This window comes from Atractosteus spatula, chromosome 9 (genome assembly GCF_055471065.1).
Source record: "Atractosteus spatula isolate fAtrSpa1 chromosome 9, fAtrSpa1.hap1, whole genome shotgun sequence".
In the NCBI taxonomy this organism is placed as follows: Eukaryota; Metazoa; Chordata; class Actinopteri; order Semionotiformes; family Lepisosteidae; genus Atractosteus; species Atractosteus spatula.
In genome coordinates, this window is record NC_142714.1 from 9,467,696 (window position 1) to 9,494,014 (window position 26,319).

A 26,319-nucleotide genomic window follows, 5' to 3' on the forward strand; every position below is an offset into this window, starting at 1 on the left:
CAGCACCATGATATGGGGTGCAAGTAGCCGAAACTAAGCTGCGGCGAATGTTGTTCTTTTCCAGCGGACAAAGCAGTTTCTGTGACCCCGGGCATGTGCTACCGGTCGGTATCAGGAGGGACCTGCTCGCTGCCTCTCTCCCAGCACATCACCAAACAGATCTGCTGCTGCAGTCGAGTGGGCAAAGCCTGGGGCCCAGGCTGTGAGAGGTGCCCCCTGCCTGACACAGGTGAGTACTGCAGAGTGCTGTTTCATCATTTCACTGTGGAAGTGTCCAGATGTCTCTGTTGTCTCTAGACATTACAAGGCCATTTAGAAAAAGAGTATTTAAACATACTTTACTTGTATAGTCATGTGGGAAAAAAAAACATACACCCAATGAAGTCACTCCGATAAATTTCACCCCTCTTAAGATAAAATAACAATAACAACAACAACAAGTGTCAACTGGATATATGTTTATCTCAAAAAAGTAAAAAGATAATTTATGAAACCTACTGTGCCATGGGCTTTTTTCAAAGCAGGAAACTGCCGAAACATTACTTATCAAGTACATCAAAACATTGACAATGACTATTTTTTTTTAATGGGACATAAATTATTTTTATACAGTCTTACAACTTTGAGCTGAGAAACTAAGAAATGACTTTGTTTTTCTGTTCCTGACTGATAAACCCTTATTCCAGTATCCAGTATATTTTAAAAAATATACCTTGTGGGTGTGTTTTACAGGGCAAGCAGTTTTTTTTTTCTCCCTGAAGATAAATTAAGCTCTGTGGCCTCTGTTCTTGTGAGTACAGGCCAAATGGAAGTGTAGGGGATTTTAAAAAAAGTGCTTCTTTACTCTGGATTAGTTCCACCTGCACCAGAAAAAACTTTTGTTTCAGTAGAATGGACAATATTGACATGAGGGCTGCTGTTTTGACAGGTTGGACTCTGCAATGTAACAGCTTCTTGCTTTTACAGTTCCTTCCTCTGTTGCATACTGAAGAGATGTTTTTGTCTTTGTATTGTATTTACCATTGTATAATATCAAACATCTTATCATATTCATATAGGAAAACATATTCTCTATTACTGTACATGTATTATTTTATTCAGCTCTTGGGAGTCCTCCCTTAAACACAACAGATCATTTCATACCAAGGGACAAGCATCAGAAGTGACTGTCATCTCCTGTTTTCTTTTTGATCTTATCTGCAGCGGAGGAAATGTTACAACATGCTGCGGTTTCTTATACTTTAAGGGAAAGTTTAGCTGTTGTGGACCTCCATGGTAGCTGCCCAGGGATGGAGCTCTGTGAACAGATGTATTATCACTGTGCTCTTTCTCAGTGATGCTTCTGATCACTGGGGAGATCACTGGGGGTGGAGGGAGAGATTGTGGGGGCACAGCATTAAGTAGCACTATGCTATGAGTCTGTGAATCATGAGAATTGTGATTCAAACGCTTAATCACGAAGTTGGCAAGAGGTCTCTGGGCTGGATCCTTTTGCTCCCTGGCTGTGAACAGCTGTCCCACAATTTCCTTTTCCGATCACGTTACCTCCTTTCCTCCTTCATCTTCGTCTGTGTTTGTCATAGACATTATCGCCTCTGGGTGCGAAAGGGAATATTTTCATCCATTGACTCCCATTGGGCTTAATCAGGGTGATGTCATCATTGATTTATCTTTTTTTATCATGTGCTTCCAAAGTAAATAGTTTAAGACTCTCCTCTCTCTTGGGTCATGTGTGGGGTAATCATACAGTCCAAATTGAATCTTGCAATGCAGGGCTTTTTCATGTGGATAGAGTGTTGCTTATACCTAGATACAGTTTTAGCAAAGTACAACCAGTAGTGTTCAGTCTGTTCCTTCATGGCCAGCCTGTGAGGTTCAGCAATGCCCCACAGATATGTTCATTTAGTAAAAAAAAAACTGCTGCTTTTAGCAGTACTGCTCAGAATGAGCTTGAAGTAGACTCATTTACTGTAAATTTGCTGCCAACCATCAGAACACACTTACTGCTGTGTTAGACATTCGACTGTTGTCAGAGTTAATAAATGCATTTTTGTTTAACACTAGAACTAGAACTGACAACCTTACTCCCAAAGAACCCCACAGAAAATGATGTAATTTTTCTTTGTCAGTTGCAGTCAATTTAAGTTACATTGGTGACACTATACATGTATATCTTGGCTATTTAGTTCAAAGGTTTTTAAACATACATTAAGCAGTGATACATTTTTCTACAAATAAACTTCTGTCATCTCCTTGTCTATCACTGATATGCTGTGAGCTTTTCAGCCTGTTTCCCCCAACATCCTGTTGGTAAGATATCATTAAATCCTCCAAAAAACTCAGGGGCACTGAAAAAGTCAACACTTGTTTTGCGCAAAGGGTTGTGGGAGTGTGGAACGATGTTGTTGAAGCCGATATCCTGGTTTCTTTCAAGAAACACCTGGAAGTGATCCTAGGATGAATTAGCTTCTAACGACCAGACGGGATTGATGGCCTCATGTTTGTAGCTGTTCTCATGTTCCATGAAACTGGCAATCTGCTCTTTAGAAATAGCTCAAGGACAAATACTGCTAATAAGGGATAGGTTATGGTACATAATACTGTACATAATAGTATTACATGGATGGCTTATAGTGTTGCTGTGGATGAAACAATAACATTATACTTGGTTGTAATCACAATTTGGCAGCAATTTCTATCTTTCTCGGCCATGAATCTTTTTAAGCACTGTCTTTTCCCTTCTGCAGATCATTTTAAGGAGATCTGCCCTGCTGGCCATGGATATACGTACTCCTTATCTGACATTCAGATTTCGCTGAGGCAGGCCGAGGAGGAAGAGCTGGCACAAACGTCACACACACAGCACGAGCACCACCGCACCTCTGACGCCCAGCAGACAGTCAGGGTGCCAACAGGTGAGGAGGATGTGGGACTCTCTGCATCTCCATCACAGAAATCAGGTCTCAGCTTATTTCACTGGGTCCTGGGGCACATCAGTGAACAACCCACTTGCCAAATTAGAAACCCCTAACTTCTTGCTGGCTTTTGATTGCCAAGTGGTTCTTAGTTTTGCCATGAAAACCCATACCCGTTTGGAATTTGAGTTAGTGGATGGGTTGAAATGATTATTTCTTGCAGGACTAAAGCAAAACATTTAAAATAGTTTTTCAGCAAAAGCGTAAAAGATCTTTAAACATTTTAAGATTCACTTCACCCCACCCACCCCAGTTTTCTGAGAAACTAAATATCTCTGAGAAGAAAGCTCAAGATTTTCTATACCTATTACACTGCGTTATTGAGAAGTCTTGGTGATCTGATTTGTACTGTATAATATGCAAAAAAACAGTTTTAAAGATTCATTTTTGGATTAATGGTACAGGTAAGTTATAAAAAATAATGGAACGTTTCTTTCATCACCCTCTTGTTTCCTTCTTTAACTTTACAGATGTTGGAACAGTCCGAACAGTAAGTTTCAGATTTCACTTTATTACATATTACATGGAAATGACATTTAAGATTGAAGATAACTGAAATTTGATTTTATATCCTACTCAAGTAAGGTTACTTATGTTTTTCACTCAAGTGTGTACTTTTAAATAGAAAGCAAATGGATGATTAAGTAAAATATTGGTAAAGGTATGGCAGATAAAAAATCTTAGTAATGGTCCCGCTTTGTAATATTGATTGATTAATTTATTGATTGATTCTAGCTCCCTGCTGTAACTGAAGCTCCTCCCAAATTCCCAGGTAATTTCATAATTTTCTTTTACTTTTTGTTGTTACAAATACTGAATATGGCACACTCCAACAGTTTTCTGGGAATATAAAGCATGTTGGTTTTACAAACTCAACATTTAGTAGTGTTATTCATACAGTATATGATCTGGGCAACACTAGCAATACCAGTGAAAACTTGTGAAAACAGGCTTGTCATATAGTATTGTGCACATAGGTTATTTCTACAGTTTTTTTAAACATATAAATCCTTCTTAGAAAGAAGATTGTGTGTATATTTTTATGCCAATTAAAACATTTAATGTTTAAACAGTTTAAAATATCTCTATGTTGTAGCTTCTAGGGCTAATATTAACCTAAACCATTTAAAGTGCATATTTATTAATATTGTTTTATCAGTCAGAAAGAAATATATGCCTCTAGATATATATCTTGCCTCTTTGCTGCTACAGTATTAACAAGCAAGGAGCTGGCTCTGGCAACTATTGACATTCATTTAATAAAAAATTTTGTGGGAAAGATAAATTATGTGTATCAATAAACTCTGTGCAAGAATAGACAAACAGCTCCTTGCTGCTTCAATTACTGACAGATGTCTTTGTCTTTTCCAGTGGATGTGGTAGTGAAGGCAACTCCTCATTCTCCAGTCAATCTTAAACCTGAGGTCCTGGAGACCGCGCCTATCAATGTGGCCACCCAAGTCACAGGTGAGTAGTATTCTGGAGAACTTTAAATACTGATTTTATTACACTTTATCAAATACATACTGTTTACTTCATGAAGAGAGGGAGATGGATTTGGGCCTTCTGCTAATTTGCTCCATTTAGGTCAGGTGGTGCTTGAAATTATTTACAAATAATTCTGGCCCTATGCTGATAATGATCATAATCACCATAAGTGCAAAACATTTAAAAATTCCCATGAGAATTAAGCTGTGCCAGTTATGGTCAGTTTGTTTTGAACATCCAGTTTAATACATTGTTTACTTTTCTTTCTAAACAGCAAAAGGACTTTCATCCTAAAGCAAAAGCTTTTTTAATCATTTAACCACATACAGCAGAGAAACTTTTTAATCTATCTTTATTTTTAAATGCGTTGTGTCATGATAGTTATTGATTGGTCCGCACTCTTGTTGGATCTCATATTCCCATTTCTCCCTTGAGGATTTTTTTTTCTGATGTAGAGTGTACAGAAGGAGTGTCAAAATCCTGTAACACTCAGAGTAATATAATCCTCTGACTCTTTAATTCCTTTTGGTCTCTTAAAAATATTATGAGGGCAAATTATACACTAAACCTGTTTTTATATGTTTTTTATATTCATAACAAGTGAAGTACTTTAAGGTTGTGTTCAGGCACTAACAAAATCTTAGTTCTTCTGTTTACTGTGTGGCAACATGGCAAAATCAGTTTGTGTGGTGACGTAGTAAAGGCTCTGGTGCCTTCATTATTATTCTTCATTATACACATGTAAAATTTACTTTGGCAAAGTGTACAGTGCCTTTCATTATTGAAAATATACTTTAAATGTTACAGTTACAGTTCTTGCAGAATTTGGTTACCAGATATCTTGACTGTTATACAATACTACAATCTACTATAACATATTGTATTACATGGAGAACTTATTTATAATATAATATTGGAAAGCTATTACAGCAGCACATACAGTATGCTGTATTGCCTGAAACATCCAGTAAATAAGCTATAATTTATAACGATGCTGTAACTGTTCCACTGACCTCAGTTCTACATTTCCCACATGCTGTCCTTAACCACTTCACAGATATCTAGCCTCTCTGTCCCCTGGTGCTGTGCTAACCATTGATATCAAATCTCAAGTTTTAAGCTTGGGAAGTAAATCCCTGATAAGCTTTTTCATTCTCAAACTTTGTTTTGTTCAATGTGCCAAAGGCGTTTTCTGCATGTAACTGTCATTTCTTATTTTTATTTGAAGTGGGCTTTATTTGAAACAATGTGTGGAAAGATTTTTAACGTTAACTAATGTAATTAATCGCAGCAAGTCAGGTCAGCTGGGTTTGCTAGGCTCTGTGTGAGTATCCTGTGTCCTGTGGTGAAACGTACCTGGCCACAAGACACTGTTTGCAAAGTTAGATCATGTCTAAGGACACACGCACATGTTTATCTTTTCTTGGCTTGTGCATCTAGAATTTCTGTGTTAAATAAAATTAGCTGGTTCACAGTTATTTTAAAAAAAAAGAGTTTTCCAAGCACTAGAGGATTCATGTTTTCTAAAATCCTGATAGTGAATTTAAAGGCTTTGGATGAAGATCTGTGCATATTTCTGAAGCTTATTTCTGCAATCAATACTGACAGTGGTAGAGGCCAAGAAGAAAGTGAACAAGGGTTGAGCTGAGGCCCATGCAAAATCAAGAACCTCAAGCCACCCAAAACTCACAAATTACACACACCATACTTGATGGCAGCTTTTTATTTCTTCCAATTTTGGTTTGGCTGATGGGCAGGCATTTTGATTCACTTGGGGGCCAAAGTGATCTCTGAGTGCTCTGGTTTGAGCAAGGGGATATCATGTTATGAAAGTGAAAGTTAGGAATATGTACAGTACCAGTCTTCCCACAACTTCCGAGGTTAGCCCAAGCTACAAAGAATCAAGGACTTGTGGAACAAACCTTAAGTTTAGTCTTGTCATATGAGAACTATGCTGTGGCTGAGGATGGTAAGAGCTGTCTGCACTGAATGGAAATAAATTAAACCCTTTGTAAAAAAAGAACAAGGGATAGAATAAAAAAATATTTGAGCCTTTCTTTGGCAATTCAGTTTTACACTGCCAATCAGAAGTTTTTCAAGCATAAGAGATGCATTTGTTATTATTTGCTACTATAACTGTACAAGCTGTGAGCTCGTACAGTAGCTTAGCAACAACGTGGAGGTCTTAAGGTGTGAAGTGAAAACCAAGGGCAGTGTTGCTAGGGTAAGACCAGTCTGCACTACAAATCTCCAGCACAGGACAGCTTGGCTTCATGTTGCTTAACTGAAAAGAATACAGATCCAGTAGGAGTCCACGAGACAGTGTGCCAGTTGGATTCGAGTGGGCCATTGCTGCCAAGAGCAAGCCAATGGTTTTCAAGACCACCTAGGTCCCAGTCAATGCAGAGTTTATTGTTAGTCTTGCATGAACATGGTTGACCATTGGCTGAGAAAACAATGAGAACCTCTCATGATTGATGATGATTAAAGCAAATTAAAAATGCATATTGGTATAGTTGTTGACATTCAGCACACAGCTGGCTGGCTTACAGATCGCTGCCACCTGTAACAGTGATGTATAGTTTAAGAATTCAAGTAATCCCACCCCCTAACCCCCCTGAAAACAGATTTTTTTCTGATTTCTTTCAGGTATTAGACCAATTACTTTGTAAGAGAACAGATGTAAAGATTAGGAAAGTAGTCTATTCACCCAGAAAGAGTGTCACTAACCTCAAACAGCAAGGCAGAGCCAGTCTTGTGCTTTCTCACCTTTTGCAAGAAAATAAGATTAGTTCAAGATGTTAAAAAAATGATTTAATGCATTTATAGAACGCCGTTGATCTGGCTGGAAGTGTGCTTTCTGGGCAATACTTCCAGCCACATTATTCCCACAGCTAATGCCATTTCGGATATCGTAGTGACTTCTGAACCTCAGAAAGAAACAGAAGGAAAGCACTTCAATTGTGTAATATAAGCCAGAGGAAGATTCCAAAAATACTGTGTGGATTTACCGTGATGAATTCTCTTAAGAGGGCTTATATACCTTTACCGCTGAGCTTTTCTTTCCATTTTAAGGATCAGTTGTTAACAGCTACACTGAAGAACTAAATTAACTGTAAATACAGTAGAACCCTGCTGGTGCACTTCCTTTACACTGTTTCCCTTTGGTACGTATAAGGCTTTGCTGTTGTTTCTGTCTGCAGATATCGACAGGTGCTCTGCCACTCCTAATATCTGTGGTCCTGGGGTCTGTGTCCCTGTGCAGGGGGGGTACACCTGTTACTGCAGCAATGGCTTTCATCTCAACACACTACAGACCCACTGTGTCGGTAAGACCGTGACTGAGACTGGGATGGACTGGGGGGTCTTCGCTTCCTCACTGCTGTGAAATAGATAGAAAATAGTCCACAAGCGCATGAACCCTAAAAAAATCAATACTAGATTGAAACTGAAGAGCAGTAAAAACTAATTATGCCCAGTATGCTGGCAGCTTAAAAAAAATTCCAAAGTAAAGTGCAGGCAAGGCAAATATACAACATCAGTATACTGTCTAATGGGTACTATGATTTGTTTGTTTGTATCTGTAGTGCTCCAGCTATTTTTGTGATTCTCGAGCCTCTGGATCATAAATCGCATAATTACAATTTGAAGGAACAAGTAAGGGTTTAGTCCATGCTGAAGAGGGAAGAAAAGAAACACAACATTTCGGCTGTGGAGCCTTCTTGGGCCTTCAAACCTGAAGAAGACTCCACAGCCTAAACTTTGTGGGTTTTTTTCTGCTCTTTGCAGCATGGACTAAACCTTGACTTGTTCCTTTGCAACCTACGCCAGCTGACGGAGCTACCAACTTGAACTAATTACAATTTGAGTCTATTTGAGTGTCCGGCAGCCAAATCTCTCACAGCACCTGGACTTTTACCTTCCTCCCTGCAGTACAGAAACAGAGCTGGAATGTCATGGTAGTGACACACTGTAGGTGTGATATAAACAGACAGTGCAGAGTTTTGTTATGTGAAACAAAGTGTAAAATTAAAATAAAGGGAGGTCATACTAAAACAGGATTAATCTGGATGTGATTTGGTGGGACAAATGAGTTATCAGAATCCCTGAAACCATGAGCAGCTTAAAGCCTATCTAATGTTCTCTAACGTGACCTGTGCCATTTTACATTTGCTGATTCGGACAGGCATTTGGGAAGATAAATGTTGTCATGATCATGACATCTGGTTTGTTTGCAGACATCGATGAGTGCAAGAGGGACCCATGTGAGGGGAAAGGGCATTGTGTAAACAGTATAGGCTCCTACACCTGCTACTGTTACACAGGATACAGCCAGGTCATCACTCAGAACAGGAGGTCGTGTCAAGGTGACAGTGGTTCTCTTCTCAAACAGCTGCCAAGCTTACTATGGACAGTTACACATGCAGCTGTGTATTGCAATTGTCACTGTTAGCTGATTCATGCATTGCAGGCATATTTCTACTTGGCTGTACGAGCCACTATTTAAGAGCACATAAAATGTGTGTACGCCCACGTAATGCTCTGTATGTGCCTGTGGTTGAACATTTCTAAATGTCTTTTGGAAAGTTTTATTATCCATTTGTCTTCTTTTCAACTTATAATGTCATACTTTGAAATCCAGAAAATGGAACCAGAAGCAAAAATACCAAAAGTCAAATTTTATTGGCAGTGAATTGAAGACAATTTTGTCCCTGTCAGAAACTCTTGTGTTTGAGTTTTGTTTATACAGTATGTCACTCTGATGCAGAATGTTTTAAATCTTTTTTCCAAGTGTTTCCATTTATTTTTGCAGCTCAAGAATGTTTAACTGAGTATAAGAATTACTGAACATCACCCTTGGGTATCCTGCTCATCAGAAGGTTTCAGACACTGAAATGACTATAGTGACTTTGTGAATGAAATTAGACTGAAGATCTCAGATAGTGAAGAATTTAGCACTGTCTCTGCAGTATCTAGACTCTTCCTAGACCTGTCAGAACTGTAGTGTAGTGATTGATTGTTTTGTGCAGTAAAACTATCTCTATATTAAAGACTTACAGACTGATTGTATTAAAAACTTTCTAGATGTCAATGAGTGTGACATGCCTAACAAGTGTCCAGGCAGTGTATGCATCAACACAGAGGGCTCCTTCACCTGCAAATGTGAAAATGGCTACACCATGTCCAGGAGGGGAAATTGTGAAGGCAAGTCCACGTGATGATCTCTCCGTTATTGGTTGTAATGCGTGAAGTTTAAAACTGAAAGTACTGAGTGGTTATAGAGAAAATGTTTCAGGTAGGAATTACTAACATTGTGACTTCCACGTAAGGATTTAACATTTATAGGAATACTGCATGCCATTCAAGAAGATTGCTCTATTATCCAGCTTTGCCCTGTATCAGAAGAATTATTTCAGACTCAAATACATCTTGTAATATAGAAAATTGTTCATTGTTGATTTCATCCTCTGGCAGTACCACTAAGGAACTCCTTCTGAAAAGAACACTAATTAGACTTTTATTGCAAGACAAATGCAAGAATCTTATTATGCATATTCACAGATATTAGTATGTACTTATTTATATACTCTGTATTCCCAGAGATAAAGTAGAAATAGTGGCCATATAAGCTTCTCAAGTTCTAATCAATGCAGTGTCCAAGCTGATGCTCAGCTCTTAACAGAGGGGAAAGAGTTAAGTAATTGCAGTGTGTGTAAATCATTTAAGTCTGGTATTTGTCCAGGCACTTCTACCCAAGATTTAACATGCAACCCATTTACAGAAAAGTCATTGTTTCATTTCTCTGTGCCTAATGCCAGAAAAAAAAACCCAAACGTTGAAAACAAACTGGAAACGGCACTAACTAGGGAATGGCAGTTAACGTAATATTATTTCAATGAGTGCTTGTTGTAATGGAATTTCCCTCCTCCTGCCTCAGACATAGATGAATGCCGAAATCCCAGCGCTTGTCCCAGTGGAAGATGCATTAACACTCCCGGCTCCTTCCAATGTCTGAGCTGTGATGCTGGGTACAGGGCACAAAGTGGAAGATGCATAGGTAAGAGGGATCAAAGGTGACATAATAAAATGAGCAGTTGTTTCAATACTATTTATAGCTTTCCTAATTGCCATGGGGCTGGAAAAATCCCTAATTACCATTGAGAGAATTGCAGCGTGGCAGATCATAACATTATAGCATTTAGATGAATCCTCTGGGAATCACCACCAGCCTTCCATGAATCTCAAACTCACAGCCAGGTTTTATGGGCTGAATTATATTTCCACTTTCACTATTATTAAGGCATTTTGTACCCTTAAGTTATTTTTGGTCCTTAGCAAGGTAAGAAGATGCCAAATGCTTTGCAGAAATTTATGCAAAATGCTCTTTGCTTTAAATGTAACCAGCCTGCACTTTTTGGCTTGTATTTTGACTTTCAGAAGCAGTGTGTTTGGATTTTTATGTGGCCCAATGTTGACCATTTTCAGTGGCTGAAATATTTTTGAGATATCTGCTGTCTCTGCCTCTCCCATTGTGACCTCCATACGAGGCGCATGTTGTTTAAACATAACACCATGTTATTTCAGACCTCGGGTACCTTTTACCACTGTAAAGATTGCTTGTAATACCTCAATTTGGGAGAGTCAAAATATTTTCATTAGGCTGTGGCCTTAAACAAGCCTCTTCTTATTTTTGGATAGCCTGAAGTTGCAAAACATTCATTCAGGAAAGTGTGAAAAGGAGAAAGCAGTGGCCGTTCAAGTGCTCTCAATGGCAGTGATTTGCCTCATCTTGCAGAGCCACCCACATAAACTGCTGTGTACCTCGGAGACAAAGACTTATCAGTTGAGTCAGTAATGGGACTGTTATCAAAAGCTGGGAACTGGTTTGCCACTAGGGTGCTGCCATAAGATGAAGATTGGTGTTAACAGTAAACTGATCTGGAAGCTGTGTAATTGACTACATAAAAAAAATGATATCAGATTTAATAAGAAGCAACAAAAAAATGTAAAAATTAATTCTCAAATGTATCATTGAAGTAGAAGATTCCTTTTAACACCATTTCTGTATTCCTTATCTTGGTGGGACCCCAACACTTTGATACAAGCCATTAAAGCAAAAGAGAATCTGATCTGAATAAAGAATTGTGCAAAAATCAGATATGAGCTCTGATGAGATGTATACAATAGATTAAAGGAGATATTACGGGAGTTTTGAAAGAAAAGAAAAAAGGGGTATTTATTTCTGTCAGTGGTCATAGTTCTGACTATAAAGGAAAAACAAAGAGCACATTGTGTCCTCAGTCCTGCTGAAACTGAAAATATATATAATATTAAATATTGTTGTGTTAATGTCACACTTGTAGCTTGTTCTAACATGCAGTAGTAAGAGCAAATATAATACTAACAGTGCCAGACAAGGATGTCAACTTGCCTTGCTATCATATACAAAGCTACATTCTTCAAAAGCTTTCTTGTGATTTCAGTCTTAAAGCAAGTGAACTACTGTTCCTCTAAATTGTTTCAGTAAATGAACTTTTTTTTACAAAATCTTACTTTAACTCTTGAAATTATAAAAAGAGCAAAAGAAAATAAGCAGTCTACATTATTAATTGGTAATTTTGAACAAAAATCAGCCGTATGATGACATTTCCCCAACAAATGAACCCTGAAAACTGAGGCAAATGGTTTTCATAAAACTGAACTGCCGTTTTGACAAATGCTGACTGCAATTAGAATTAAATTAATAATAAAAAAGAACTATGAGTGCAAATGTAGAGTTTTAATTGAACCTTGCGCCATTCATATGGTAAATTAACTCTAAGTAGTACCCCACTGACTGCCAGTTAATCTGCATTCTGAAACTGAAAACAAACTCCAGTCGACATTCAGGCTTATTGTGGAAGGGATTCAAAGATGCAGAAAGATTAAAAAAACAAGATTTAAGAAATGGATGACAGAGATCTGGCACTGACTTCTACTTTATATACACAACAAAGATTGTTCTGTGTTTTTGTTGATTCAATGACTTGCTGCATTTTTCCCTTTCTCCACACATGAAAGAGATGTACAGTACTGTAGGCATGTAACTTCACGGCATTGGTCCACAAATACATTAGGAAAGTACCTTAAATCTTTTAAAAAATTTTTTCAGTTCCCTGTCTGGCAAGTATTAAGATTTTAAAAAATATTGTTTCTTCTTAATTCTGGAGGTTTACCTAGTATATTCTACAGTATTAGTGTGTGAATGTTTATACAAGTTGTACTGCAGGTATGCACTGTGTGGATACTTTAATGCTTGTGAGTGTATATAACTGTACTGTACATATAAATAAATATAGGTTTATTAAAAGGTTTATTAAAAGTATGACATCCAAAGAAGGCTCCACAGCCGAAACGTTGTGATTCTTTTCTTCTATTTTCAGCATGGAAACAACCTTTAATTGTTTCTTTGCAGCCTACACATGTTAACACAGCTACTGTACCTACTTGAACTATATATAAATATATACTCTTTATTTAGAATTTCTCATGAGATCAGGCTGTTTCTGTTGGTGTATGGTTATCTTACCATGCACTTTTATCCTCTGACTGTTCCCAGATGTAAATGAGTGTCTTGTCCCTGGAACCTGTGCCAATGGAAGATGTGTCAATACTGAAGGCTCGTACAGGTGTAGCTGTAGCCCGGGTTACCAAGCAACACCAGACAGTGGGATCTGCCAAGGTAGGCCTCTAGAAACAGGCCTCACGAAGGCCCAATTTAAATTTTAGGCAATGCTTGCAGCATGAAGGAATTTTTTTATTGATAGCCAGTTTTAATTAAAAGTTTTGAAAATATAACAAAATGAGATCAATTTAGTGAAGTCAACATTTCCCCTTCTCTTGGTCATTCTGTAAGTCAACCTAATGACAGGGTGTTGAGAATTTCCAGATTTTAATTTAATGTATAATCACGCTTAATTCAAAATAATTAAACGTTGTATTTGTTTTCTACTTTTCCTCTCAAAGATGTAGATGAATGTCTTCTGTCTGGGGTCTGTTCCCATGGTAACTGTGTCAATCTGGAAGGCTCATACAGGTGCAGCTGTAACCTCGGTTACCAGGAGTCGCCAGACAGTAAGAGCTGTGAAGGTACAGTAGGCCTGGAAAAATGTTGATCATTAAAAATGTAAACTAGGACTAATTTCAGTATACACTCCATACTTGTAATATAGATTTACATGTAGTACTGTATATGGAACTGTTTTCCAGTTGGCCCACATCTCTGTGAGGAGAGGGCTTTTTAACCGTTCTGTGTCTTATGGTTAGAAAATATACTTTTTTTTATACTTTTTTTTTTTTAATATTATCTCCACTTTAAGTATACTCTTTTCTCTTTTGGCTTCAGACATCAATGAGTGTGCAACACGTAATGTGTGTCCCAATGGTATATGCACCAATTCTGAAGGTTCCTATTCATGTACTAGCTGCAGGCCTGGATATAGGAAATCGGCAGATGGGCAGACATGTGAAGGTATAGTAAAGTTTCACCAGCTTTGAAAAATATACAGCTAGGACAGAAACTCAAATGCAAAGAAATCATATTCTGTCAATTAATCATGTACTGCACATGAAACATATTGCATCATTACATTGCATCATTCTTTCAGTAGGGCTGTTGGCAGTTTGATGTTGACTTGTTCTTGGCTACGAGATTAATTTGCATTCTGACACATGCAGTGCATCTAAGTTTCCTTGCCTGTCTTTGTCCCAGATATCAATGAGTGTGCATCAGCCTCTGTCTGTCCCGGTGGAGTTTGCACTAACACACAAGGCTCCTACACATGCTTGCAGTGCAGAAAGGGCTACAGGCTTTCCCCGGAGAAGCAGAGGTGTGAAGGTTAGTGTAATGTTACCTACCTGGGTACACCCATGTCACTTATTACAGCAATTACCTGTCATTCTTTTCATAAGAACATAAGGAGGAGGAAAATAGAGAGGAGGCCTTTCAAACCATCTAATATGTTAGGTTGTTAGTGACTAAAGGATCTGTGGATCTCATCTAACCTTTTTTGAAAGCAGCCAGGGTGTCAGCTTCAGCAAAAGACGTTCACAGCCCTCAGTGTTAAAAGTGCCTCCTTCTCTTGGTTTAAATACACTTTCATACACTTGGTTTAAATCCACTTGTAGTCTCCTCTGCTCTGGACTAAAAAGATCTTTTAGCCTGTCAGTGTAGGACACACCATTAAATATTGGAGTACACAGTAGCTGGTCGTCCAATTACATCATAATCACATGCTAATGCAGTAGCGTCTCCTGTCATTTAGTTATAAGCATTTCATTGCCTGGTCCATAGACATTTTGTTTCTTTTGAAGAACCTTGGGTTCTCTTTCTGATTTCCTTTGGACTCCCCCTCCCTCCGTATTAGTTTAAATATATTGGAATGTAGGTTAAATATATTTTCTTGCCCCAGGTTAATGTACATTGAATTGTGCCAATAGCCTGCACCATCAAAAGATTTTCACTGCCCCAGAAAGCTGAAACCACAATGTGCACAGCACACAATGTCCTTAGCCTCTTGTTGTGTTTAAGGACGGTGCATTTCCAGATATTTTCCTTTCCAAGGTGCAGGCGGGATTCTGAAAACTACTGGTTTGATCCTTGCTGGCTTGATTCTCAGTGCCCAACGTCATGACTTTAGGTTTTCACAAATTACAGCTGTTTGCTAACCCACTAGTAATCAATTACTATCCCATAGCACAGTAATGTAATCTGAGATAGTAACCTTCTCAGATGAAAGTAATAACCAGAAAGGCATTACAGCAAATGTAAGAAATCAGTGAAGAGATCTGGTAGGAAAATAAATTGATAAGTGCGGGAGGCTCTTACACAAATGTTTTTTGTTGTAGTATTCTACTTAGCCTGGTGATGATTTTTTTTCTTGTGATATTCTTACAGATATCAATGAATGTGCTTCCCCCTCCATTTGCCTCATTGGAATATGCACTAACACTAACGGATCATACTTCTGCACAACCTGCCCTATAGGATACAAACCATCAGCAGATAGACAGAGCTGTGAGGGTAAGCTAGCTAAATGGTTTTTAAATGTTATTGCTTCAGTTTGTAACCAACTTATTGGTGCTGGTTTTCTTTACAAAGGCTCTTAGAAGCTTTTTGTACTCTGATCAGTATTAATGGTGCTCTTTTTATTAAAAAAAAACATTTGTCTTTTCTTCATGGATGTGTACTATTGTATCATTTGCAGATATCGACGAATGTGCATCCTTAAATGCATGCCCAGCTGGAATCTGTACCAACACTGAAGGTTCCTTCTCCTGCACTAGTTGTGGTCCTGGATACCAAATATCAGAGGATGGACATCAGTGTGAAGGTTTGGAAATTCCAAATGTATAAGGCATGCTTATACAGTATGTTTTGCACTATCCAATTCTTCTGTCTCCAGGTTGCTGACTGCTTAGAATGTTTCTTAACAAAGTGTTTTTTCTTATTTCCTCTTTGATTCCTTATTATATTATATTATGCACATTCCCTAACATTGAGTACTGGGTTAGCCAGCACTGTGTTGACTCTTTGTCTTCAGAAAGTAAAGTTTTTTTCTTTTTTCACCTGATTTAATACGCTATCCTCCTAGCTGCATAAATAAACTCATTTAGCACTCATTCAGCCAATGCTAGATTTCTAACTAGTTCCAGGTGTATCTTCTCACTGACTGTGAGTTTCTTGGTGAACAACCTGCAAAGCTTTTCTCCTGCCTTTTTATCTTTTTCTTCTGAGTCCAGACAGTTTATTAGTTATTTTTTCTCTTGTTCTTTTGTCTTCTGAACTTTTTGTCTCAGACATTGACGAGTGTGCTGTGCCCGGTGTTTGTTTTAACGGAGTGTGCAAGAATAATCCAGGGTCCTACTCCTGTATCACCTGTGGGACTGGCTACAGGCCGTCTGCAGATGCCAGCACGTGTGAAGGTAGAAGAGCCCTATTAACCAAGAACTGCATAACATGTCATTAAATAGACCTTTTAATCTTTACATTTCCATTTTAAAGTATCCAGATAGTTACATTATTTCTAAAATAAAACTTGAAAGTTCCCAGGTCCCTGAACCAGTAAAGGCAATCATTCGGATCACAATTGGGAAGCAGCAGTGTGGTGAATTTGTCAGGGCTCTGCACTTGAAACTAGAGGGTTGTGGGTTTAAATATTAGGTTGGGCTCCAGTAAAATGCGCATTAGTGTAAATGGATACACATTAAGTTGCTTTGGCTAAAAGCATCAGCAGTAAAAATTAATAAAAAATAAGTAAATATACTGAATGCTTATCAATCCTTATAAACCTACAGCACAGGCTTGGTGGTGAGCTGTCATTAGTTGATGGCAAATAGAATTCTCCAGATACCAGTGCATAATTAGGCAAGTCCAGCTGGTTTTTCAATGGGCTTGAGTTCACAAGGGGATAAATGGCTTGTAGAAGCTAGCTATGCGGCTGCGCTGGAGCCAGTAAAATGACAGTGTTATCACTGAGAGGTGCCATCTGACTTTAACGCTGCTGTGGATGCTGTGCATCACAGTGTAAAAAAATGGCAGGTAGCTCAACCTTGCGGGTTCTTGGATAAACTGTCCCCATCCATCCCACACAGGTAAAAGGATTATACTAGTGAGTTGAGGTGATAATATAGGAAGAAAAGTGACAATATCGAAACCTAAACAGAGAAATAAAATGTCTTTAATTGCACACCACTGATTTGTGAAAGATATAATTGCCCCTCATCCTTATAACAAGATCCTACAAATGTCTGTTTCATTTTTAGTTTTCAAGTGGTTGTTTTAATATAGGACTGTATTTTTGTCTGTCTTCTACTCTTCCTCTCGAAGATGAAGATGAATGTCTTCTGCCTGGGGTCTGTTCCCATGGTAACTGTGTCAATCTGGAAGGCTCATACAGGTGCAGCTGTAACCTAGGTTTTCAGGAGTCCCCAGACAGTAAGAGCTGTGAAGGTAGGCCTGTGAAAATGGTAACGATTTCCTAATGGAAATTAGGGGGGACATATACCCATTCCTGAGTACAAATACAGGCCACCACACTGCTTTTTTTTGGTCACACTAATAAATACCCTTCCACAATTTCCAACACCACTACCAGTCCAGTAACCTCTTGGTTTATCCGGGAGTACATCAACATAAGGCCAGGTTGGTGTTCCTCAAATGAAGCTCTTTAAGGCCAAAATACCCTTTCTTGTTGGGATTGTCAGTATCTGAAATATAAATATTGACTAATTTTGTTAACATATTTGTGCAATTAGACAGCACCGGCATTCCAGTATATTGTTTTAATATGTTTTGAGATCGGGACAGCTACTGTATGTCATTATGCTCTCCAGTCTTTACCTTCATATGTCCAGCTGATTCTCAGATGTGAGACTGTAAACTGGTATAAGGGCTTTTCCAGCTTCTCTGTGATATATAGTACCTTCAGCTTAAGAGTGACCTCACCCTCATCCAAAGTAATCTTTAATTTGTTCAAAACAAGTAGTATGAGTTTATTTTATTTCATCCTGCTCTTCATATCTTAAGTGAATCTGAAATTCCTGCTGACATGTTAAATAAATGATGTGTGATATACATAGTTTTTGTGTGCTTGTCATTAATTTTCGTCTTCTGTTTTCATCTTTTTGTCCTCTAAACTTTGTCTCAGACATTGACGAGTGTGTTGTGCCTGGCGTTTGCTTTAACGGAGTGTGCAAGAATAATCCAGGGTCCTACTCCTGTATCACCTGTGGGACTGGGTACAGGCCGTCTGCAGATGCCAGCACATGTGAAGGTAGCAGGGCAGCATTTAAAGAGATCTCATTATGTTGACGTTTTAATTCTTTAACATATCTGATGTTTTACTACCCACTGGTAATCTAAACTCACTTGGCTTTGTTTCTGTCCCTGTATTTCCTCAGATGTGGACGAGTGCTCTTTGGCAAACGTGTGCCCAGGCAGGCTGTGCAAGAACACCCAGGGCTCGTTCTACTGCAGGAGCTGTGAAGAGGGCTATGAGCTGTCAGAAGATGGCTACGGCTGTGAAGGTAGAATCACATGGCCAGGTTGCCCAGCTGTGGATGCAGGCTGGCTGTAATCTCTGAAGTAACAGCTTGATAAAGCTTTTGGATCTCTGAGTTACTACAAACATTCCAGAAAGAATAAGATACAATCGTTTTCGGTATTTGTTATAAAAATAATAAACTTTCTCTAAAGTCCAAATAAAGCATTCTTGTTTAACATCACTGATTCTTTTTCCCCCAGTCTGGGCTCCATTTGAGCTTGGACAGCTTTATAGTTGCCTTGTCTAATGTTTTTACTGATGGATTGGTCTGTCAGCCAACACCCATCGACTGTCTGAAATCATCAGATTGTGAATAATGGGTTTTCTGTTGACACTAAGCTAGCCATCTCTTAGCATTTAATTATGAATTGCCAGAGTCGTTTATTGTGTTTATTTTGAGCCCAAATTGTTTTGTTTAGTCAATGGTTATCTGATTAACTGTAAGAACTGTTTTTTTCTATATTTTTTCATTGAAAAATTCTGTTATGCCCTATTAATGAAGATGTGTTTTTAAATTCCTGTGACAACATATCTGCATTGCACTTAGAAGGGCAAATATTTTTCTTAAAAAGAATACCATATCTTCACAGCTTTCTTATTTCACAAAAACATCATGGTCAAGAGCTTCATTTATTAACTTTCTGAGGTCTAACATTTGGGTTGGCTCTTCCCAGGCTGGCAGTGTTCTGTGGTGATGCCTGCGCTGCTGCCTGGTGATGAGCACCATGCCAAGATCCTTCTGCGCTGTTTGTCCCCCTCCCCCCTGTTTGACTCTGTGTCATCCGGTGTGTCTTCGCAGACGTTGATGAATGTCTCTCCCCGGGGGCCTGTCCCACTGGCGTCTGCTCCAACACAGAAGGCTCCTACACCTGCACAACCTGCGATGGAGGCTATAAGCTCTCTGCTGACAAAGGGAGTTGTGAAGGTATTTGCATAACGCATAACACATTCATATTAAGGGTGGAATGGAAGTATTTTTAAAGAAGACTTTTTTTCAATAACCATTTACTCTAAAGCAGAACATTACTACAGTGTAGCAAAGGGGTGTTGACCATCCTCATTGCATAACCTCTTTTGAGGGTTCTCTTTATTTACTTGTCACTCCTGAACATGTGTTTTGTTTCTGCATTTCTGCATTTACATTTTCCTTATTCTTATTTTTAAAAATATTGTTAATGTTATTATTAGTATTAGTCTTTTCTCACTTGTTCTGAATCCACACTGTCATCCTTGGTCTGATTGTTCCACCATTTTGTGTCAGCCTCAGCGCTTGTTTAAATGGAGGCTCACCTGTCCATCAAGAGGAGCAGGGGTGGAGTTTAGGGGATTGAAGCTGGCATGGTGTAGTAAGATAATCTGGTCACAATCTTTCTGGTGTAACCTGGTCTGTGTGTTGCTAGTAGGAAATTCCTTGAAGAAACATAAAGCAATTTATTATTTCTGTTGAATGTATTTCTCTTTTGTAAATGCACAAGAGAGCACTTTTTGCACAAGAACACTTTAACTAAACAATTGTTTGCACTGTCCTTTTGACTGGCCTATTTTTGACTTCTTTGGCCACCCCTGGACTTACTGGGTAAGTAAGTCATGAACTCTGAGACAGCGCTGGACAACAGGATTGCTGCTCCTCAGATTTAAAACCATTGTGGAATTATTACTGACAATCAAAAGCACGGGACCTCTGGTGCTCACAGCTTACGTGACTTGTGAATGATTCTCTGTCACAGCCTCCCTGACTTGTCCCCCTTTGCCGTCTGCCTGTATAGATCAAAACGAATGTGATGATGCTGACAGCTGTGTTGGTGGAGATTGCATTAACACCCCTGGGTCCTACAGCTGCTCCTGTCCTCACGGCTATGAGCTCATTGATGGTTCCACATGCAGAGGTACTGAGAATGAAAGCCTCCCACGCAGTTAGGGCAGATTTATTATTACTTTCCTTTGCTGCTTCTATTAAAAGCACCTTGTGTTCAACAAAAGGCCATGCACTTAAAAAAAATGCATAGTTTGTGTTGTTCATATGGTAGAGTGGTAGAAAACAAGAATATAGCTAAGGCAATAATTTAACGCAATACAATGGCCAAAAACAAAGTAAGGCACAGCAATCATTACAATTGGAAATTAAAGAAGTATTACAAGACATAGAAATCATCATACCAATCCAATATACAGGTGAAGTTTGAACAGTAGGATGGTAGAAGGAAGTCAGGAATACTTTTAGATAGCTTGTTCCTTCACAGGAGTACAAGAAAAGAGAGTGAATCACTAATTAACCTGACATTGTTAACTGGCACTGTTTTGTTGCAGAGCACCAATCGTTGCAAGAAATTCAATTGGTATTTGTTCTTTTTTTTAGACGTCAATGAGTGCCTTAGCCCGGATATCTGTGGTCTAAATGGAGAGTGTCTGAATGCAGAAGGCTCCTTCTTCTGCCTGTGCTCCCCTGGCTACGCCATCGTTGGAGATGGAATGGGCTGTCAGGGTAAGGAGGCAGAACCAGCCACCCCACACCTAGCAGAATCTTTTTTTGGGTTCATGAATTGAGGGTTCGCACAGCGTTTCTCTTCAGTCCCAGACAGCCTCCTGTAGTGAGACCTTTTCCATCTATTACCCTGAGCTAAAGACTTGCCAGTAACTGGGCAGGGCAGACATTCCTGCGTTCCGAGTATGCCTATTGCCTGCTTGGGTGCCAGTTTGTTTAACCTAAGAAATACTTGTTTCTCTCTGGAGAATGAATAAAGAACAAAATAATTCAATACTCCCAATTGTATCTGGCCAGACATCAAGAGTCAGCTTTGATGTTGTGTGATTACAGGAAATTTTGACACCATTCCAGACTCACTCACTCCCTCTACAAGCTCACACCAGTATTGAATAAAGGTTCCCAGAAATTCCAGTCTAATACAGTCTAAGACAAATGTCTTCACCTCTGTCAGTTCAGTACACATTTTATTGACTTTCCTCTTATTACAGTCTGATGTGTTTTTGTGAGTCATGTTTGTTTATGAGTTCAAGTTTACTTTTACCACATATAGCACATTTTTCAATAGTTAGGCACAGTTCTCTTCTACCTAGTGTAAGCAGAATAATTAAAAAAAACATAATTATCTTAAATTAAAAAACTGTTTTTATACAGTATATTTTCAAACTCTTTTATGTTTCTTCATGTTCCTTATTTAAAGGATGGTTGTGGTTTTGCTTTTATGTTACCCAAAGCAATTTGCTGAAAATTGTTACAGAGATTTCAGCTCTCTCCTCACCCATTTATTGGTATCCTAGGCCACTGTATGGCAGTTTCACTAGGGCACACTATATTCTCTATTTTGATGTTTCCATCTAGAGTATATTATCATATAGTTATCTTGATGTAGAAATGTAGATTTCTAAGATTTGTAATGGTCCCAGTTTGTTTAACTGTCTTAAATTATTGAGATCAGTAGTCATTTCATGACATGACATAGCCTTTTCAAAAATCGCACCATGTTTAAGCAGCAGGTACAGTATAGAAAGTTTCCATCAGCAACATGTGAAGTAGAATCTGATCCTGACCTTTCAACCTGTATTTAGAATCGATCAAGTTATGATATTTTATGTACTGTAGTTTTGATATCACCATGGGCTATATACTTCCACATCTGTAGGATTGTGAATATGAACTATATTGTGATGTGTTTATTATTATTTGGTTCTTGCTGTCCTAGTTTTATCCAGTTTAACAAAAATATGGTACATTGCTGAAGGCTGGATCAGTTTGTTCAGCATTCTCACAATGAAACTCATTGTTGTGGTAAGAATAAACTTATAACAGAATTGGATCTTGGCACCTAAATTGCAGTTAGCTCTCATCTTTCAAAGAACAAATTATCGTTAGGGGTGAAAACTTATTTTGCATACTAGAAATATGCATTGAGAGTGGCTTGACTGTCCATGTGCCAAGTTAACCAGTTAGGGTCTATGGTCTATGCAATGTGTCAGGCATGCATTTAAAGAAGGGCCTTCATTTTTCTTTTTTTGACACTGTGTCCAGATCCAGGTGTTTGGTAAATCTGCAAGCAGGGACCTGGCAACATTTGAACATTGTTAAATTCTCCCCAGGGGTCATTTGTCTGAAGCAAGAGACAACATCTAGAACATTGTATTATTCAATGTGTATTGGCTCACCGCCACTGAAAATATTGCAGTTTAATTATCCAATAAATCAGTGGAATGGAGTATTTTTATACCGCCTACTTTACATGCGACATTTACAGCTATTGAGTGGACAGGGTAAAATAAAAGCTTTTGCTTATTCTTGACTGCAAGAGGAGAGTGGAGGGGGATTTCATGATGCGCTCAGAGTGATTTAACGAAATGACAGGGCAAGTTAAACCAACTATGAACCTTTCAGCGTGCTCCTGCAGGTTGGAAAAGCCAGTGTCTATGATGGCAATAATGAAATCAGGTGTTGCCTAATGAAAGGGCTGTGGGGTGATAGTTAAAGTGTCAACTTTCATAAGCGTGCAAAAAGCTTGCACCATATTTAAGCACCAACACAGAGTTCACCCTTCCTGTCACCTGGTTCCTACATGTGTGTTTGGCTCACATGTAGATTTTCAGATTCCTGATGGATTATTGCATTCTTTTTTCTCCCCATGTATATGAAGCAGTTGTTTTCTACAGTAGTAACACCTTTCAGTTGCATAGCAAAGGTAAACCTGTTTTTTTAAACAACTAATAATCACTTGTATAAGCAAAATAAATATTACTGCACATTGGAGTGGCCTGTTAATTTCTTAATTCGTAACAGTTAATTTAGTGGGCACTAAAAAAAATCTTTGGAGTTGCTTTTCAAAAAACACAGTACTGTGCAATAGAACACAGCATAAAATGCTTGACCAAATTCACCGAGAGTAAAACAGGACTTTTACACTGGAGTTGCAGTATAAAGATGAATATTCTAACTAGGTTTAAAAAAGTCCACGGTCACAAGGTTTAAAGGATTTTGGCAATGAGTTGAGTTAAACACTTGTGGAGATACATGACGGAGGGCTCTATAGTTACCTTGTGTGGACAGGTCTCGGATTAAGTGCTGGACTGTAACCATACAGTAACCCCTTAAGGTTCCCTTGAGCAAGTCTGTTATGTGATGTCATCGTAATGCAGTTTTTCTTTTGATAGATTATAGGAAGTATGGTGGTTCCTAATCACATATTAAAGTCAACCTTTGTCGAGATACAGATCTCCAGCATAGCAGTATAGAATAGCAGTAGAAACGGTGGACAACAATGTTGAGGATTGGTAGAATCCGGAAGCTGACTAGAAAACTTTCCTGGCCTCTTTGAGATGAGACTTGGCCATCTCTCCCTTCTCTTTCTCTCCTCGCCAGATGTGGATGAGTGCAGTGAGGGGACCATGTGCTCAAGAGGACAATGTCTGAACACAGACGGGTCCTTCCAGTGTGTGTGTGAAACAGGATACAAGTTCTCACATGAAGCTGGTGACTGCGAAGGTAAGAACAGGTGGATATCGTTGACATATCACATTTCCCAGGACCAAGGAGTTTCCCCTGCTATTTGCCAGGGGTGCAAAGCCCATTAAAACAAGACAAGGCCATATTAATGACCTTGTTTTAGCCATACACTATTCTACAATGTTTTTCTTACTTTATACAGAAACAATTCTACAGTGATCTAGTGAAATTTTCTTTGAGGCCAACATTGTAAATCTTATTATTACTATTACTTTTGTTGATTATAATATTGATATAACTGTTTTGTCAAATGAAAAGTCAGACAGATGATGTTTATGAGAATGCACACCAGACATTGAGTTCAATTACAAAATGGTATGTTGGCAGCTCATCTAAAGTCTACCTTCAGATGTTTTTTTAAAGATTCTAATCAGGGGGTATTAAACATTTCTAAAAGGCAGGCTGGGCTTCTTATTCAAACTAAGCTTTAAAGCACTATACTAATGACAGTAAAATACTAGTGGAGGTTATGAGTGATGTGTTGATGCTCATAACATATACTGTACATAATCTTTTTCCGAATTGCTTCTGGCACATTAATGTACATCCCCACATCAGCTTTTACTATTTTTGTTGTTTGTATGCTTTTTACAAATAAAATAATTTAAATTATATGTAGTTGCTTTCTTTAAACTTTAAAAGTGCTAAGAGCAGGTATCCGTCATCCGTCAGAATATTCATTACTATACCGAGGTACTCTGTGGTGTTCGGTATTACAATATCACAGGTTAACAGGGTTTGTCAGATCTGCAGATGAAACTTGTTTTGTCCATAATCCAGTATCACAAAATATATCAACATTTTATGTGAGGTTGTCCGAAACACTCAGAAGAATTGTCTTTACTGCTTGCATTCTAAACAGTACAGAAGACAAAGGGAAACCACATTTACAGTGTATCATGCAAATTGATGTGAAACCCATCCAATAGAAGGGCAAAACTATTCCTTCGCTTAACTTTGCTCAAGACAAAAAGAACAATAAATTTATGGCAAGAAGCACTGTATCACTTAGGAAGGGGCTATTGCTTTGTGAAGTCCTCATGAGCCAGTATGGGCACAACTCTAGCACAGGTAGTAGATTTCTTTTTTATTTAGTAGTTGATGGAAGTGGTCTTGAAGTGTTGCTGCTCTTACAGATGTATGTTTTCTTCTCACAACAGCTATCTGAATGTCAGCTACAAAACTAGATATTCATCTGGATTGTTGAAGTGTGATGTGCTGCATCTATGCTATGTCTCTGTGGCTCCATCAGCGGGACTCTGTACTGTATGTGCACCTTTCCACTTCAGGTGGTGAAACTAGCCAAGACACTCAAATAAATCTTCCATCAGGGACTATGAATTACCCCGCTGTGAGGCTGAAGTGTTTTTCCCTTTGGTGGTTCTTTTCTGTTTCTTCAGAGGTTATTAAATTGCTGTAAAAATGTTTGCCTTGGAACCAGCCGGTGTGGTGCCTGTGTCGAGCTGCGGCTTTGTAGGAAGGGAGAGACCCAGCCTGTGACCCTGTGCAACTGTTGGTCTTCCCAGACATGGACGAGTGTAAGGAATACGGAAGTGGGATCTGTGGCACCTGGCGCTGTGAGAACACACTGGGATCATACCGCTGCTTCATGGGCTGTGCGTCAGGAGTCTATGGTGAAGACGCTAGAGACTGTGGTGAGTACTGCAGCTTTTCTGCAAGAGTCCACTGTATGCAGACATAACTGACCATGACCTTGCCAAGCTACACCGATTTCATACATCAGCAATGAAGGATGCATGATGTGATGGGAAGGTTCTTGCTCACTGTCAGTTCCATTTAACGACTCGTGCAATGCAATAGAGTTTCCGTAAAACATTGTCTTGCGTTGCTGGGTTTCACATTTGGTGGAGACCAAATGGCAGGTGTCTGTCAAAAAAGTCTTGCATGCAGAAAAAACACATAATCAGATGTGAATGGTTGGACAAAGACGAGGATGAGGTGGGGGGGGGGGGCATATCCTTCATATCATACACTTTCAAAAAGCAGCTGTCATTAGAAAACAATGAAAGAATAAGGGGACCCCATCTTTCTAACAATGACAATAGAGTGCCAGAGGCAACAGGAGTAATAAATGTTGATCTAAGTTTTCCACTGAACAACAGATTCATGTTACATTGAGCTGGGCTAGGGACTGCACACCTGCTTCTCCACTGGCACAGAGCTGACTGTTCACTGTCAGCGTTGTATGAAAGAAATGCATTTTGTCTTCTTCCATGGAAAACTATACTTTAATATGATAAAA

At 38.8% G+C, this 26,319-nt stretch overlaps 1 protein-coding gene across 1 annotated transcript in view; it reads left to right on the forward strand.

Moving 5' to 3' along the window:
• The window catches only part of LOC148828113 (latent-transforming growth factor beta-binding protein 2-like), a 131,047-nt gene that overhangs the window by 83,112 nt on the left and 21,616 nt on the right, over window positions 1–26,319 (forward strand). Inside the window, exons 11-34 of the mRNA XM_088925771.1 lie at window positions 65–229; window positions 2,748–2,915; window positions 3,446–3,465; window positions 3,711–3,747; window positions 4,347–4,442; window positions 7,667–7,792; window positions 8,702–8,830; window positions 9,549–9,668; window positions 10,402–10,521; window positions 13,063–13,185; window positions 13,470–13,592; window positions 13,849–13,974; window positions 14,215–14,340; window positions 15,400–15,525; window positions 15,710–15,835; window positions 16,302–16,427; window positions 17,332–17,454; window positions 18,152–18,277; window positions 18,405–18,530; window positions 19,347–19,472; window positions 20,314–20,433; window positions 20,904–21,029; window positions 23,913–24,035; window positions 25,583–25,711. Coding sequence (XP_088781897.1) covers window positions 65–229; window positions 2,748–2,915; window positions 3,446–3,465; window positions 3,711–3,747; window positions 4,347–4,442; window positions 7,667–7,792; window positions 8,702–8,830; window positions 9,549–9,668; window positions 10,402–10,521; window positions 13,063–13,185; window positions 13,470–13,592; window positions 13,849–13,974; window positions 14,215–14,340; window positions 15,400–15,525; window positions 15,710–15,835; window positions 16,302–16,427; window positions 17,332–17,454; window positions 18,152–18,277; window positions 18,405–18,530; window positions 19,347–19,472; window positions 20,314–20,433; window positions 20,904–21,029; window positions 23,913–24,035; window positions 25,583–25,711 — 2,856 coding nt within the window. The remainder of the gene's footprint in view (window positions 1–64; window positions 230–2,747; window positions 2,916–3,445; window positions 3,466–3,710; window positions 3,748–4,346; window positions 4,443–7,666; window positions 7,793–8,701; window positions 8,831–9,548; window positions 9,669–10,401; window positions 10,522–13,062; window positions 13,186–13,469; window positions 13,593–13,848; window positions 13,975–14,214; window positions 14,341–15,399; window positions 15,526–15,709; window positions 15,836–16,301; window positions 16,428–17,331; window positions 17,455–18,151; window positions 18,278–18,404; window positions 18,531–19,346; window positions 19,473–20,313; window positions 20,434–20,903; window positions 21,030–23,912; window positions 24,036–25,582; window positions 25,712–26,319) is intronic.